The sequence below is a fragment of the Symsagittifera roscoffensis genome, chromosome 2 (genome assembly GCF_963678635.1).
Source record: "Symsagittifera roscoffensis chromosome 2, txSymRosc1.1, whole genome shotgun sequence".
Classification (NCBI taxonomy): domain Eukaryota; kingdom Metazoa; phylum Xenacoelomorpha; order Acoela; family Convolutidae; genus Symsagittifera; species Symsagittifera roscoffensis.
In genome coordinates, this window is record NC_087063.1 from 75,436,122 (window position 1) to 75,453,292 (window position 17,171).

General features: G+C 37.4%; 1 protein-coding gene across 2 annotated transcripts; it reads left to right on the forward strand.

Annotated features, from left to right (window-relative positions):
- The first annotated feature begins 1,190 nt into the window (after nucleotides 1-1,190).
- LOC134839200 (uncharacterized) lies at nucleotides 1,191-11,640 on the forward strand. Of its 2 annotated transcripts, none has more exons than XM_063854673.1 (4): nucleotides 1,191-1,516; nucleotides 1,911-2,126; nucleotides 9,728-10,712; nucleotides 11,165-11,640. In XM_063854673.1, exons 2-4 carry the CDS (start codon nucleotides 1,935-1,937, stop codon nucleotides 11,554-11,556), a joined length of 1,569 nt encoding a protein of 522 aa, XP_063710743.1. In that variant the 5' UTR covers nucleotides 1,191-1,516; nucleotides 1,911-1,934; the 3' UTR covers nucleotides 11,557-11,640. The 2 variants fall into 2 exon arrangements, with proteins under 2 accessions (XP_063710743.1, XP_063710742.1); XM_063854672.1 differs by having other exon boundaries at nucleotides 1,918-2,126.
- Nucleotides 11,641-17,171: the final 5,531 nt, after the last annotated feature.

Below are 17,171 nucleotides of genomic sequence, written 5' to 3' on the forward strand. Positions count from 1 at the left end.
CGAGTGATATAGAAAAAATTCCGTCAAAATGGCTAGTTAAAAAGTCAAAATTTGTCTGAAAAAAACCCATTCCAAGCACAATTATTCCGTTACTTTCAAATTCACCAGAAAAAGATAATTGCTAATGTAAGGCAACAACCGGTTTAAACAATCAAAATAATTTTCATCGTTTTCACAAATAAGGGTTAAAAATCAAGTTTTTTGAATAGAAAAAAATACGAACAACAACTGAAGTATATCTATTGAAACGAATATTGGTTGTTTAGACAAACACGATAGCGCACCAACAATGGGAGAATTTGACATGAATATTACTCATCAGAAAAAAAATAATTGTCGATTTAACACGACGGTTGACTTAGGCAACCAAATTGATCTTCATAATGATTTTTAAAATAAGCATACAAAAAAATTATATGAAAAGAAATAAAAACGATCAATAAAAAAATGGAATATTGACAGTATTATGTCAATTTTTGTATTTCTGCGGGACAGACAAAAATTGGTGCTGTAACTCTTTCGACTTTCGTAACGAAAGTAACGGATTATTTGTGCTCGGGGTGGGTTTTTTCTTCAGACAAATTTCGACTTTTTAACAATCCTTTTTTGACTGATTTTTTTTTGATATCAGTCGAAAGCTATTCTTGTCCTGAGCTTAAGCTTGAAAAAAAAATTTCACCTGTGATCATTTTTCGTAAAATTATGGGGGCTTAAATATTGCTATTTTGTCCAATGTGGGACAATTAACGCGCAATATTTCGCGCTAGTAACGCGTAAGCGGAGAGTTAATCCGTTCCAAATCATTCCAATTTGGCTGAAGAAAACCTGTTTGCCATAATTGATTTGTTAAAAGGAGCAAAATTTATCACTTTGTATTTCATGTGGCATGTGGGCGGATGTTTTGAAAAAATCTCAATTTTTTTAAAAGAGATTTTAGTTTAACTTCATTACATTTAATTTTTTATGTTATTACTGCGCCATAGACCTTGAGAAGCAGTCGGAACATTCAGGGCTTCGCCCTGATACAATCAGCCTTGTTGACCTTGTTGTATTTCCATTCTATAAAGTTTAAGCAAGTTTAATCATAGAATTTTCTGTTGAAATGGAAATAAACGAAACACAAAACAAAAAAACTTTATTTGAGGATTTCTCAAACTAGCATGATAAAGAAGTGGTTTACTTACAGAATTTTAGCACAAGTAAACACACTAAGTTGAGCGCAGCTATTTGACTGCAATGCAGTAAGCGTTTTTCTTAAGACCAAATAAAATCAAATAAAGCATTTCGTTGCAAGTAATCACAAAAATATTCAATTGCTTTTGGTTGAGACGGCGTATGTTTTGATTTCCAAATAAGTCGAGCGAGTATAAAAAAAATCCGAACACGTAATTTCAAAAATAGCCAGCTGTTTCTTCCAAACAAATATTGTTCAAACGGCAAATTTATGGTTCTTTTCACAGAGTAGTCGAGTGTGATGCAGCTCTATTGATTCGTTCAAAACTCATCTTCAAAGCTGGTATGTAAAATTCATCACCAAAAGTAAGAATTAAAAAAAATAAATACAAGAACCATCGGATGAACATATATACCCCATTCGGTTTCAGAGTGAATAATTTCGACAAACTTTTTGCGCCGCAAAAATTTTTTTTCACAAACAGGCCAAAACAGGCGTTTTTAGGCAATTTTTGAACAATTTTGACGAAAAAAATCGCATTTTTTTGGCGCGCGCTCCCCCTCAAAAGTAGTATATTTTGGCGCCTAAGACGCCTTTAGAAATTTTTGAAGGTCAGTCAGCCAAAAATGGATATCTCATATTAGTACAAAGGGGGGACCCTTTGGGTCAGCAGGTGGTCGAATTCCTGAGGTTTTTTCGATTTCATAATCAGTGTTTTGAAGGTTGATTTAGTCAGCTTTTAGGAACTTATCACAAGTTGATGGACGAATGTGGAATTTGTCTGGATACCATTCAGAACGGGTTGACTTTGGACTGTGGGCACACATTTTGTCGTGACTGCATTTCGCCTGTCTTGAACAAAGCAAAGCCGAAATGCAATGTTTGCAGATGCGAAATCACCCTCTTGGCCCCCGGTGTAAAACGACTTGAAATAAACAGGAAGCTCGATGAGGTAGGTAGATTATATTTTGTATGGAAAACTTTTAAAATGGAGGTCATCACATTAAATCCATCCCCTATTGATATTTTTTAAGTCATTCCAACGAACTGTCAGTGTATGATAAAGCTCGCACATCAAGCTGAACCGGTAATTGTTATTAACTCAAGCAAACACATACAGATCGAACGTTTGAGTTTAAAAAATGTCCCTTCTTTTCACATCCCAGAAACCAAAACTTTTGAATAGTTTACAAACTTTATCAAGTTTTAGAAAAATTTATAAGTAATGAACATGTTATGAACAGCTCATATATGTCGTATTGTGTAATTTAGTTCATTTCTTAAGCTGTCAATCAAATGTTCACTCTTGGTGCTAGACTAATTGATTAGCAGGTATTTGTCCTTGGATCTGTCTGTCACCCTTGGATATTGTTTCTAACCACTCTTGATGCTAACTTTGCAAGATTAAGTTACTGTATTATTATCTCGGAATTAACAATTGCTCGACGACAGTTTTACCTTCTCGACATGGCGCAGTCAGCAGGATTAGGTGGGGGAAAGAATCCACTGGGCATCACGGGATTTTGGCCAGCAAAATGCACGGAACCGCCAATGATGTGGGAATTCTGGATCAACAGATTCCAATGGGGAATGGTCGCCAAACACTCGCTAAATCCAATGAATTTTTATTTCGCCGCGAATCTCACAGCCGCGCAAATTACTGACTTGCCCGCGGAAGTAGACGGAAAAAATCGGCGGGAATCTGAAATGGTGTTGATTTCGAACCTGTACTTGTGTTTGGGGGAGAAGGGGCAGGATGAACTGCACAAACGACGACCACACCTGGACCTTCAGACAATTCGGTACCCACGGATGATAGACGCGCTGGAAGCGGAATTCAAGAAAGAAAGGAACGAAACATATGAAACGTACCAACTCCTTTCTCGTAAGGAATCCAAATAAAATCGGAACCAGTTGGAATAATCCGGGGAGGTTACCGGAACAACCGTTCAAGGGGCCGGGGCTCTTACCAAGGCCGAGGATCGTATCGAGGAAGAAATCCCCTAAATAACAACAAATGTTATAATTGCGATCAGCAAAACTTCACCAGGGAACATTTGGATAGATGCCCAGCAAAAGGGGTTACATGCAATTTTTGCCATAAAATAGGCCATTTCGAAAGAACCTGCAGGGGCAAACGTGGAAACCAACGAGGACAGGAAGCCGTAGGAATGATACGGGAGAATGTGGACGATCATCAACTAGAAAACTCTGCGGACGAAGAAACATCACAACACGCAAGTTCCATTGGATGGGTCACTAAGAATCCAGTGGTGCACTCGTGGGACTCCAGCAGTTCTGACGGGGACTATATGGTCATGGCCATAAAACGGAGAGGAGTGACAGAATTGAAAGTTGCTGGGGCACAATTGCCGATCAAAGTCAATGGCAAACCTACTCGCGTGTGGATCGATAGCGAATCCCCAATCTCAATCTTTACGATCGGGGAATTACGGAAAACATTGGGAACATCAGGAGTAAAACTGGACAATCTGACGGAGGAGGATAATGCTTTTCGGGATTATGGAAACAATCCCCTACAGATGATTGGAACAATGGCAGTAACAATCCAATCCAACGGTTGGAAGATCCAGGCAAGGATAAAAGTGATCGGGGGGGAACCGACCATCAATAATTGGAAGGGATCTGATGCCCCAACTAGGACTCCAGTTGGTGCAGCAAACACCGGGGGACCAAATCATGTCCATTGGAGAAGGCAGTCACGACGCACTGGAACTAGAGGAACCAGAGGGGGAGTTGGATTCGTGGCAAACATACTTCAGTAAGCAGTTTTCAAATCTTTTTAGCAGGGTAGGGAAAATAAGAAACTACAAAGTAGCAGCTGAATTTTTTGAAAACCTCACCCCAGTACAGCTGAAAGGGCGTCGAGTCCCGATTTCGTTGCAAGAAAAAGTCGATGCGAAAATTGACAAATTATTGAAACAGGGTCATATCGAAAAATTATCTGAATGCTCGGACAAGTATTTTGTGTCCCCAATAGTAATAACCGTAAAGAAGGATGGATCGGTAAAACTGGCACTAGAGTCGAGGGAACTAAATAAACAAGTGCATAAGAATAAATACCAGATGCCGAATATCGAGGAACTAATGGACACGGTTGGACAAACGATTAGCGAAAAAAAACAGGGAGACCTATATTTCACAACAATGGATTTAACATACGCTTATGGCCAATTGCCATTAAATGCGGAGACGAGCGTCCAGTGCAACTTTTCGCTAATTGGAGGTCGTTCGACGGGTACATACCGGTTCAAGACCGGATTCTATGGCCTCATATGCCCGCGGAATTCCAACGCGCAATGGATTGTATACTCGCCGAATACCCGCAAGCGCATGCGTTTATCGATGATATTTTGGTCGTAACCAAGGGAACAGCAATAGACCACATAGCAACGGTGGAGAAAATTTTAAAGAAACTGGATCGGGAAAATATGTCTTTAAAATTGACAAAATGCAAATTCGCCCAACGAGAATGCGAATGGCTAGGACATAAAATAACTCCGACTGGAATTACTCCCATGGTTAGAAAAACAGAACCAATAGAAGCGCTAACGCCGCCACGGACTTTGTCGCAATTAAAATCGTTTATGGGGTCGATACATAGTTTGCATAAAAATCTGCCGGCGCTGGCCGAATCATCGGCACCGCTGCGGCCCCTATTAAGCAAAAATAACGAATACATTTGGACACCTGAATGTCAGAACGCGTTCGAAAATCTGAAAAAACAAGTTTCAAACATTGTTGAATTACGGCACTTTGATATCCACAAGGACATTCGCATAGTGTGCGATGCAAGCCATAATGGGCTCGGCGCGGTGTTGGAACAGTTGGGACCAGAAGGATGGCGCCCAATTTCGTTCGCGTCGCGATATCTTAACGAGGCGGAAAAGAAATACTCAACAAACGAATTGGAAATGTTGGCAGTTGTGTGGGGGGCTGAATACTTTAGAAATTACATACTGGGCCGAAGTTTTTTGATCGTTACCGATCATAAAGCCCTGATATCCCTTTTGAACGGTAATAACAAGAAAAATAAAACGATGTTTAGTCGTTTAACTCGCTGGTTAGATCGACTAATTCCCTTTGATTTTCAAATTGAGCATAAACCGGGGGCTAAAATTGGTTTGGCGGACTATTTATCAAGGCATCCAAGTAAAGAAGCAACGCCAATTAGTACGTATGATAATATGTTCACGGTGGCAGAGATCAACCTAATTCGCACCGCGCTTGGCTTTAATACATCCAGTGGACCTAATACATCCAAGGGACAAAGCTGTACAGCGAATAGAAAGCTTTCTATAAATAGACTGGAAGTTTCGTCATATAACAATTCGGTAGAGGGCGGGAAAACACGTAAGCGGAAATCAACCAATCAGATGCAACCACGTGGTTTAAGCCGACGGCCAAGCGACATGCGCACTGGATTAGTTGGGGCTATTATTCATTCAGAACACAGTTGTTCAAAATTATTCAATTCCAATCTTCAAAATCAGAATATTCTTACATCCAGCCCTCAAAATCTTAAACCGAATAACAACATGGACCGAAACATGCGAAAATGGCAGAAAGTTCTCAAACAGCATCCAAGCCTAAATAGTAGTAGCGACGAAATCGAAGAATTGCCCCCAAATGTATCACTCGAAGCCATTACCAAAGAGACAAGATCGATACGCACAAATACAACTCTCTCGTTACCCTCGGAATTCAAAGGAGAAACAGTACCACCAGTGGACCCAAACCTTGTATGTATGTCAATTATCCCGCGAAACTGTAAGATCGTTAATAAAACTACTGCATTACCTGACCTGTTTAACTTAAAATTCATAGAATCAAATTATGTATCGGACCCCCAACTGAGCGCTTTTCGCGATCTCATTGTTACACAAGACCCGGAAATACATGAAAAAGTTACTCGAATGAGCCGCTATCACGCTCAATTCGTCAATGATTTCTCAGTGAAGGAAAATGTAGTTTGGATGGACGATAAATTAGCAATCCCAATTAACCTCCAGTCAGCAATCAATAACAGAATACACGCGTACCATCACGGAAAGTCAAATATGTTCGATGCCGCAAAGGACGTCTGGTATCCCTATATCTACCGCTCAATAGCCTCCATTGCCGAGGGGTGCCCTGAATGTACTGCAGCCGGTAAGAACTTAAAGACGCTAATAGGTAAAAATCAACTGGTATCTGTACCAGAACCAAAAGAACCGAATGAATCTGTCCAATTAGATTTTTGGGGCCCCATTAATTACTTAAATGAATCCTCTAAATATGTGCTCGTAGCGGTCGACCGGTTCTCTCGTTGGCCATCGGCAATGATCTGTGGAAATAATCGTTCGGACAAAATATTGAAATTCTTGAAGAGTTATATATCAAACCACGGGGTGCCACGGAAAATCCATATCGATCAGGGAACTAATTTCATGTCAAATGCGGTCAAAGCTTTTTGTAATGGGGAAGGCATTGAAATCATTAAATCACCTGTAAACGACCATCGGGCAACCGGGTGTGTCGAGCGTACTATTGGAAGTCTTAAGAATTCAATCCTTACTTTCGCTCACGAAAAAGATCCTGAACCCTTGGAGAAAATGGTCGAACGGGCCCTTGGTGCTCTCAGATTCTCAAAAAACTCAACACTTAGAATTTCGCCTTTTGAAGCTCATCATGGTAGAGAAGCAAACACCGTCTTACGGAATCTTACTAAAAAACCATCGCTCCAGAATCTGGATTGGTCACGGGTACTAAAAACGAAAAATGCTTGTTTAGATAACGACGATCCTAGTGTGCAAGATATGCCCCATCCAGCCGACACAAACTGGGGTGTACGATCAGATCTCGACTATGACATTAAAAACAGAACTCATGCACGACGCCTTACTGTGGATCAAGCTGGGAATCAGGACGACGAACCGTCGGTACGCAAAAGTTCAAATCCCGCAGGACAACCGGGACCATCCGGATCGTTGTTTCAGCGCACTGGAAACAAAAACTTAAAAAGGTATAGACCAGTTCATTCTAAAATTAGATCTGAGAGTGCACATACACTGACGTTAGATAATGGAGTTGTGCTTAGGAAATCGGGAGTGGCCACGAAACCCATACCGAAGAAAAAATCAAGAACCGCAGCCAAATCCGTACTACCGGTACCAGTGATCGAAGCTAAAAAACGGGCTACTCAAAAAACACTACCACCGCCAACTCCGCGCGACGTGAAGGAACGATGGAACAAGCGGACTGCGGAAAAGAAACGGGAGAGGACCGGGCGCCGATTCGAGAAAATTACTCTGAATCGGAGGACAGTGAGGATCTACCGATTATCTCGGTAAAACGTACTCAACAACAAGCAACGACCACTCCGGAAGCACAAGTAGAACGCGCAGCAACAGCAATACCAGAGGCCGAAGCTGAAACCGATCAGGACACTATTCCGGCACTAGGCGGCGAGTTGGATGCTCCAAATCCAGGGGTGCAAGCAACGGAGAATCCAGGGGTGCAAGACCCAGCAAACCCGATAACCACCGGCAAGAAAAAGGGAGCCTCATCCAGGAAAGCTAGGCTGGTCTCTTACAGTAGCCAGGGGGACAGCCAAGACGAGACATCATCCACAACGTCTAGAAGAAGTGGGCGGAAAAAAACGGCGGTCACCAAAATGGGGGGCGTGATGATCGACTTTATCAATCAGAACAAGGAAGGGAAAAATTGATCGTCGAATCCTTGAAACTTCAAACTTTGTTAAACTGTTATAACCCAGGGAGAGGGTGAGTCACTACTGGCTTAAAACTCAATCGTTATTCACTATCAGTGATCCTTTAGTTATTAACAAAAAGTCGTCATTTTTAAAGTCTGAGTTGTATACTGTAACATGGAGCTAGTAATTCTTTTCAACTATCTGCAATCAATCAACCACCTATTTTCTAACCATCTATTTCAGTCATTAAAGTAAACCTGCGAAATTATTTCTACTTAACTAAAGTTTTCATTATCGAAGGAGAAGTGTCGTATTGAGTAATTTAGTTCATTTCTTAAGCTGTCAATCAAATGTTCACTCTTGGTGCTAGACTAATTGATTAGCAGGTGTTTGTCCTTGGATCTGTCTGTCACCCTTGGATATTGTTTCTAACCACTCTTGATGCTAACTTTGCAAGATTAAGTTACTGTATTATTATCTCGGAATTAACAATTGCTCGACGACAGTTTTACCTTCTCGACATATATCAGGCCGAAGTCGTGATTATTCGGATTGCACTTCAAGGCCAATTTAAAGAATTTTTGGTTAAATGATTTTGTTTTCGTTTTTTTTCCGTCAATTTATCCCCCCTCTCAAATGAAAACTACGAAGGGGTGTATTTAGCGTCTTGTATTCTAATACGCAATGTTATAAGTACGCATTATGTTATAAGCGAGCAATATAACGCGCGTTATTTATGCCCAATTGGCCAAATTCGCAATTTTCAAACCCCGTTAACTCACAAAAACGATCACAGGTAAAATTTGAGCTCAGGGCCACAATTTTTTTCAGATGGTAAGAAAATTTGTCAAACATGCTTAGTTACAAATTCAATAATTGACTGAAGAAAAAAAAACACCCCAAATATGAGTAATTAGCACTGTCTTCGAAAGTCGGAACAATATCCGAGGCAGAACTAACCACTACACAACTCTCAACATGTCAAAGCACTCCCGACAACTAGCAAAAAGCCGTTAATCATAATAATAAATAAAATGGGTATAGACAAAACTGCACGTATACCCAACATGAAAATGGATTCGACCACCTGGCGACCCAAACGGTCCTTTATGGGTGGGCAGGTTTTTCAATACATACTAACTTTGCGGGGTGAGCGCGCGCTAAAAAAAACTTATTTGGTCAAAATTTACCAAAAACTGATTAAATCGCATTTTTGGCCTATTTTTCAAAAATTTGCCTGGCATAAAACTTGGTCGAAATAGGGTCGTTAAAGTGATTACGAAGAAGTCAGAAAGTCCTTTAGTTTGACCAAAAAAAGGTCGACAAAACTTAAACATTTTTTGCATATCCACTCCCCCCTTCGATAAAATCATCCTAGAACAGCCCCTGTCAGTCTAAAATTGTCTGAAAAAGAGCTAGTTTGATCTAAAACTAGACTGAGCTAGATTTAAAGAAAGTTTGAGATGGTGAAAAATTTGAACTCATCTAAAGAAAAAAAAAACACACCAATTACAATTATAGCTTCACTTTCTTCGGTAAGGGAAGCAATGATAGAAACTATCTGGATTTGCTTTAAAGAGAAATTTTCAAAATACACTATTCAAAATACAATATTCAAAATAAAATAGCACATTTTTGCCTCATTATACATACAATTATTAAAAAGTCTCTTTAAAAAGTAAGAAAAGTGTGAGCCTTGACTACTTTTTTTTTAAAATTACGTCGAGGATGAGGCAGCAAAATTTTCAGGAAAAACAACCATGAAAATTGAAATGACATTTGTTGTTTCTCCTCTTCTAAAGCAAAAACAAAATTTTTAATATTAGTTTTAAACCTAGGTACCGACAGCAGATTTACCGTGGTCCACTTCAATTCAATTGGTCCAAGAAGATGGAAACAGGCGGCCCTTTTGGTCAAGACCGGCTTTCGACTCCAATGGCGTTATTTATATCATGTACGAACAAGGAAACTCTAAGAACCCTTGCAGTTTGGAACAAACGCTGTTTGAAGTTGAGTTCGTGAAAGGATCCATACGACTTCTCAGGAGTTTCGTGTGGCAAAAGCAACGGAACCATGACGGTTCTCGTTTGATTGGAGTTGTAATCTGCGACGAGCAGCTCTACGGAACCATTAGATACGGAAATGACACATACGGAATTGAAGTCATCGATAAAGTTACGCTAGCCACAATCCAAAAGTTAGACCTGGGTAACATTAAGTTCAACCTGTCTCAGCAAGGAAGAATCGACGTTTCCATTCTCGCTACCGGAAACTGGTTGTTGATTTTTCAAAAAGTATCATCACTCAAGCGGCTGGTGATAATATGTCAAAACAACAAAGTTGTGGATAAAAGAGAAATCTCTAAAAAAGATAAATTCAAGTCTTGCATTACCAGAATTCGAGGCGACTTTATCTACATGATCGAAAGGAAAAGTAGCGCAGTTCTAGTAATACAGTGGAAATTTGGAAACAGCGTGTTGAACAAATTCAAACAGGCAGAAATAAATTTGCCTGACACAAATCCAGTATTTTCATTTACAGTAAATGAAGTTAATTCAGCTGCTTTAATTGTGACTCTGACATCGGATAAACTCAGCGCGATTAATATCTACGAGGTCAACTATGATAAATTCAATCCCGAACAAAAAGTATTCGAGTCGAAAAGACGACTTCACTTGGGTGAGAAACTTGTATGCCTGTTTCCATCACCTCAAACGGATTATATTTTGGCCATCAATGGCTCACAGACCCTTCGCACTATTTCTTTGAGTACCGATGAAAATACGCACAGTGGCTCGAAACATGTAGCTGAAACTCCCATGGGTTAGTTTTCCCTACTTTCAAGGAGTAAATTTAGTTAAGTTTTTCTGAAGTCCTGAAACACGTGATATGTGATTATCGACTTCAATAAAAAAATTGAACTAAAATTTACCAAAAAAAGTCAGCAAAAAAGTTGAGAAATTGTTTTTATCACGTAAAAAAGTTGTCTTTTGAAAATGTTTACCTTAAAATCTAAATCAAGGACGACTCTGGCTAAGATTGTAATCAGTAGCGTGCAGAGGAATGGAGCCCCCCCCCCATACCCCCTCCCCTATCACTTAAGGTTGCCAAAACTTTAAGGTTACGAGTGCCCACTTTGAAGCTATTTTACGGCAGAAGTTTCTCCCGTCTTACCCTAAAATTTTTCTAATGGTGCCTATAAGAAATTTAGGAAAACCGAAATTTAGGAAAACCGCTCCCTCCACTGTAAAAACAACATTTTTGCTCTTTTTTAGAAAGCGTCAGCTTGGAAAAAAACTCTGAAGTGAAGGTCAGACTTAGCAATCTCGCCGACGACTTCGATCATTTAAGAGATCAATTCCCAGCAGCAAATACTTCAAACGAAGTGAAGAGATTGAACTCTTTGGTAGTCAAAATTCAAAAACAGCAGCAATCAATTGAAGCACAAATGTCGACAAACGGGGATAAGTTAGAAAAAGACATAATTTTCATCGTCAGGTCAATCGAAGACCTCTTCGGATTTATTCGGTTCAAGTTGCGCAACAACGAAAAAAAGTCACGTTGGACGGAGGAGAAGTTGACTTTATTCTCAGATTCCGAAGGTAAGTACTTGGAAAAAAAGACGAACGACCTTGAAAATCAGATGAAACACCTGATAACGATCTAAAATGACCTTTAGTTATAATAACCTAACCGTATGACATATCATATTGACTTACAAAAATTATGAGATCGACACTAAAATGTATGTTGAACTATAAAAAGCCATGGAACTTTTCAATTTCATCTACCATGTTATCTCAATTCAACCAAATAACCGAAATTTTCAGAAATACTTGCTTTCTCATCTTGTAAGAACTGATGGTTCGCAGAAAAGTTAATTAACTAACCGTCATATTAAATTATATTTATATTGCAACAAAAAATATATATAACTTAGTTTGTTAGTCTTTTTCTGTAAATATAGTGGTAAATTGAGTTAAATGCTTCTGATATAAAATATAATAAAATTATTTGGAAAACTGTATCCCATATTACTCATACATCTATTTAAAGTATCATTGTCAGAAAAACAAACTCAGATGCGAAGCTGAGGTTGTCACCACTCATTTTGATGACTATCGCACAATGCAATTGCCAGATTTGAAAGTGCGTTGATGAAAATTACTGAGCGTTAACTATGCATACAAAACGCCTGTTGAGTCTAAAAAATTGACACCAGAAAATACAAAAATGAGATTTGTTTGAGAAGCAGAATCGATGTTCCATTAAATTAAAATGATTTAAAATCAAAACTTTCAGCTATAATGAGCATAGAATTGCTACGAACAAGTCCAAATAAACTAAGCTCGGGTTGAAAACCCATCGTTAATTATCGTTTTTACTATAGTGTCCCAATGATCGCTATTTTCCAGCGCTGATTCATGTAAAATTCAGAATTTTCATCATAGCTAAACCTGCAATATTTCAGAGCTATTTCAGCAATAATTCGGTACAAAAACAGCGCTAGAACTTAAGAAATTATGGTAGCGTTCAAATGAGAGTGTGAATTGATAATACCTAAATTTTCAATATACCTTGTGGTTCGTGACGCAGAGGTAGCATTTATGCTCATTACGCTGATGGTTGGGGGAAAGAATTTCGGTAGTTTGTTAACTTTGCTCCTTTTTCTAGGTTTTAAAAATTGTTTCATCGCTCACAATAACCCAAATTAGCAATATACTATCGATAAATTTTGCTATTGTAGCAATGAACATCGATAATCCGTCAATCGCGATCGCTTTTTTTTCTTTTTTTTTCATCGCTAACTTTTAAGGTGAACTCAACCCGGGAGACTAGAAGAAAATGCAGAAGAAAAAATTGTCATCAACTTTTATTTTTTTATTCAGCAGAATCTTTTAGTGAGTATGAAAAATGAAAACTTAAAATACAAGAATTGCAAAAAATAGCAAATGAAATAATACAGACACCATAAATAACGAGAGGAAAACAATAAGTGGACTAGAAGCAAAAATCAAAAACCAACTGGATTTACTAATTGATTTGTTATTGATTTTTTCACAAGTGTTATAACACTCTCATATCTTAAGAAGGCCAATCAAAAAAAACTAGAAATTTTCGAGCAAAGCATTATAAAAAGGAAAAAAATAGACAAAAAATGACGAAGTTTTAGTTTTTCAGGTTTTTGAAAAAAGATTCAGAGAGGTTGATTTACCTTTTCAGAATTACTTTGTCAAAGTTAAAATTATATAAGAAGAACTAGAAGCTGAGAGGAAAAAAAAATAAAGTAAAAATGCCTAAAAAAATAAATCAGTTGAATATCAGCCGAAATTCACATTTGCACATTTGTAATTATATCATTTTGAACTTCCTTCTGAAAAGAAAACATTATATGAAAAAAAAAATTTTTGGAAAAAAATAGTCTAGTACCCGGTCAGTTGCAACACAACCTTATTCATTACAAGGGTAGAAAATTTTCGAAGAAAGTAGGCATTGCTGAGCAAGACCTTAGATGTATACTACTACTGTAACAAGTTTCATGCCCTCTGTTCATATTGTTAACCAACAACCAGCCGCGCAAACAATAGAGTTTTGCAAACAATACTGAACAGTCGTGCTTCTCTGCTCTCGGCTCAATTTATCGGAGAATTTTTTAATCATTTTGTAGGCAAAATACAGTAAGGCTTGAAAACAAACCGTTTTCACAAACAGGTATGATTTGCTCTAAAATTTATTTATGATTTCCTTGAAAACAATTCCCTTGAAAAAAAATGTTGTGGACTTTACTTGCTTTCGCTTCATCCGAAGTCAAATAAAAAATATCAAAAGAATGATTTTTTATGCGCTGAAAACGCGTAATTCAAGAAAATATTGTGAGAATTTCATAGACCAACACAATTATTTTGTTAGAATTTTATAAGCAGGTTAACATAAAACGAAATATGCTGTAAGATTTTTATACATAGAGGCAAAGCGTAATTTTGCACCCTTTGCGATACTACATAAAGAGCATTGCAAACTATCAGATAAGAAAGAAAAGGATTAGTCTATTAGTCCAAAGAAAGTAAAGTTCGAAAAAAAACAACTGAAACTCAAATTCTTTTGCGGAAACCTCGTCCACAATCACAATCAACGGCGTTTATTGAAATTTCAAAAACATTGAGCGTTAACTGAGCCGACAAAAGCTGGGCAAATTCCCGTAGAACTGAAAACAAATTTGACTTTGCGTCAAAATTTGATTACCTTTTCCGTACAAACTTGATTTCATGTAGAATTATTTTCGACTATAATTTCTTTTGTAAGATAAAAAGAGCATAAACATGTGTTTCCTTTGAAACTATTCAAAACTAGGTTTCTAAGCCGACGAAACATCAGCCAAAATCATTTGGGCAGAAAAATGTTTTAGAGCGAAAAATAAAATAAAATAAAAATATACGAAGCCAATGTTAGTAAATTTACAAACAGCAGCTGTGAACCAAAACATCAAACATCTGAATATTTTTGAATTGAACCTAAAATTACCGTTTCTACTTTTGACTCTTCTGTGAATTTTTTTTTCGCTGAAAAAAATCTAGGGTACGATTGCAATACCCTTCGCAAAATTGCAAAACCAGGGGCGGATCTGAGATTTTCTCGATCTGTGTTTTACCCAGCTCTCGTAAAACGTTATAGAAATTTCATTTTGACAAAAAATTCTGCGCGCAGACAAATTTTCTGAAAACAGGCCAAGCAGGCCAGAATGGTTTGAATTCCAGCAGAATCACAAGCTTCATAACATGTTAAGCATTAAATTATTTACAGTAAAAAATAAGTCCAAGGAAGCTAGAAACTTTGCCCAAGACCAGCCACAGGCAGGCATTCACAGCTCATACTCTTATTTCTTGATGGGGAAAGTTGAACTGATTTCATTTCAACCGTTTAAATTCATTTTTTCACTGTGGCAGTGGAAGCAAAAAATTGTACAACCAAACAGTTCCGGAACTTGCTAGTCGTAGGCCCCAGTAACCGGTGTATTCAAATGTTTGAACGTGTTTACGTTATGAATATTGCCTCTTCTAATTGTAACGTGTGCCTACAGTCTCCATAACACCTGTAGAACAAAATGGAGGCTTTGAAACATAGGGAACTCAACTGATCCCATGCTGCAGTAACCGGTGAAGTTTATTGCCTAAATCAGTATCACACGAAAGTATACCACGTGTACACGATATCTAAAAAAACTTTACTAACATGACAAAACTTCGCCCACGGCTTAGTGTTAATTCATCAAACATATTGAAATAATGCGTTATTCTGTTATTTCCCCTATCCAAATTGAAAAAATGAAACAATTTTTTTTGCGTTAGCTCTGGCTTTTAACACGTTAAACATCTCAGTCTTACTACTTCCGTAAACCAGTGAGATTAGAACTTTTAAAATATATATTTTGTGATTACTTCAAAATATAATTATAGAATGCACGTTTAAACACGGAGGGAAGGACTTAGGATTCATCAAAAGCTAAGAACTTCATGGAAGCTAGTCGATAAAAAGCGACAAAAAACCAACAAACCCAAAAATATGAAAACATAGCAAACAAAAAGTAGGACAAGTGACAATAGTTTAAACTTTCAGTTTCGCAGAAAACAATCAAATCACCAACATGCACTCTAAGTTTTAGGAAACTCTTAGTGTTTTAAGTTTTCATTTAAGTTGCCCAGTTTGAGAAAACTAGATTCAATAGGTAAATTTTTCATTTCTCTGCAGATTTAATGTGCCTTCCATTTAGCAATAGAGTTTACATTCAATTTAAAAAAAATCCAAAGTTGTGTCGCCAAAACTCCAACTTAAGCGTGATAAGGGCTTTTATCGAAACAAAAATTCAAAACCCATATATAAAAAAAAATTTGAAGTTCGTCACTAATGAAAGACATTTTGAAGAAAACAAAACAAAAAAGACCAGTTGCAGCGTTGAATAATCATACGAACAAAAATAGCAAAATGACAACCAAGCCGGCAATATTCGTTTTTACGGTCGTTGAGCCAGATAAGAATGATGTCAAAAGTTCCAGCATTAAAATTTTTTGAAACTTGAAAACTTTAGGCTACACTTAAGTATAAAAATTAATTTTGTCGTTTAGACGACGCAAATTGAGACAATCAAAACCATAACATAAGGTAGAATCCGATTGAGACGAGGACAAAATGTCACAGAAAATGTCTCACTATATATATATATATATAAATATATGTATTGAAAAGGAGCCTCGGAATACAGGAACAAAAAAAATTTTTGAACGCAGAGGCTCCACTTCGCCAACACAAGCGAGAAAAGGGCGGAAAATTGCTCTAAGGGAGTCAAAAGTTAAAAAAAAGAAACTGAGGTAGAACTGATTAAATTCTGTAGCGGATTTGAATGAATTTCCTGATTCTCCATACCTGATTCTTAGGAGAAGTACGGACAATACGCTTTTGCTTGGGAGATTAATCTCTACTTGGTTTTTTTTTCAAAAGTGGCGCGGACGATTTTTTAGTAAGGAAACGAAATCAAAAAATGGGTCAAATAACTTTCAAGTCCATACTAGATATTTAACAAAAATTGGAAACTTTCGCTTATGCAAGCTTATACCTTACAGCTTGCGATTTCGATTAGACCCTTGATCTTAGATTTTGCAAGGTTTTCAAAAGTCAAAATTTTTTTGCATTTTTTTCATCACAGACGCAAAGCTGCGCTTTGCAAACACAAGCGAGGAAAATGCAAAAAAATAGCTCTAAACGGGAAAACAAAGTGAATTAAGGAAACAATTTCAATTTCAAAACCCTTAATATCAATTTCAAATAGAAGTTTTCGCAAAAATGATAAAATTTCTATAACAAATGCTATAAATTTCGAAAATTGATTTTTCTGAAGTGCATATCAGTTTTTCTACATAAAGTAGGATGAAACAGATTACGGAGGCAAAATCTAAGCAACATGTTGAATTGAATGAATGATCAACCTTGAATGAATTTTAATGAATCAGCAGGTTGGGTTTTTTTTGAAAAAACATAGATTTCAAAAAACGGGCTAAATTTCGGACCTTTTCTACGTCCATTTTTTAAAACGCATCACTGATTTTTTCTTTCAGTTTATCTCTAATTTGGCAGGGTAGTTTTTATGAAAAAACAAACTTTTAAAAATTATTATAAAAGTCAAAACATATGATTGTTTGAGGTCATAACTATTTCATTCAAATTCATGGAATCGCCGCTCAAGGTAGGGAAAATCCCATGATTTGTTTTTTCGATTGAAACCTTCATCTC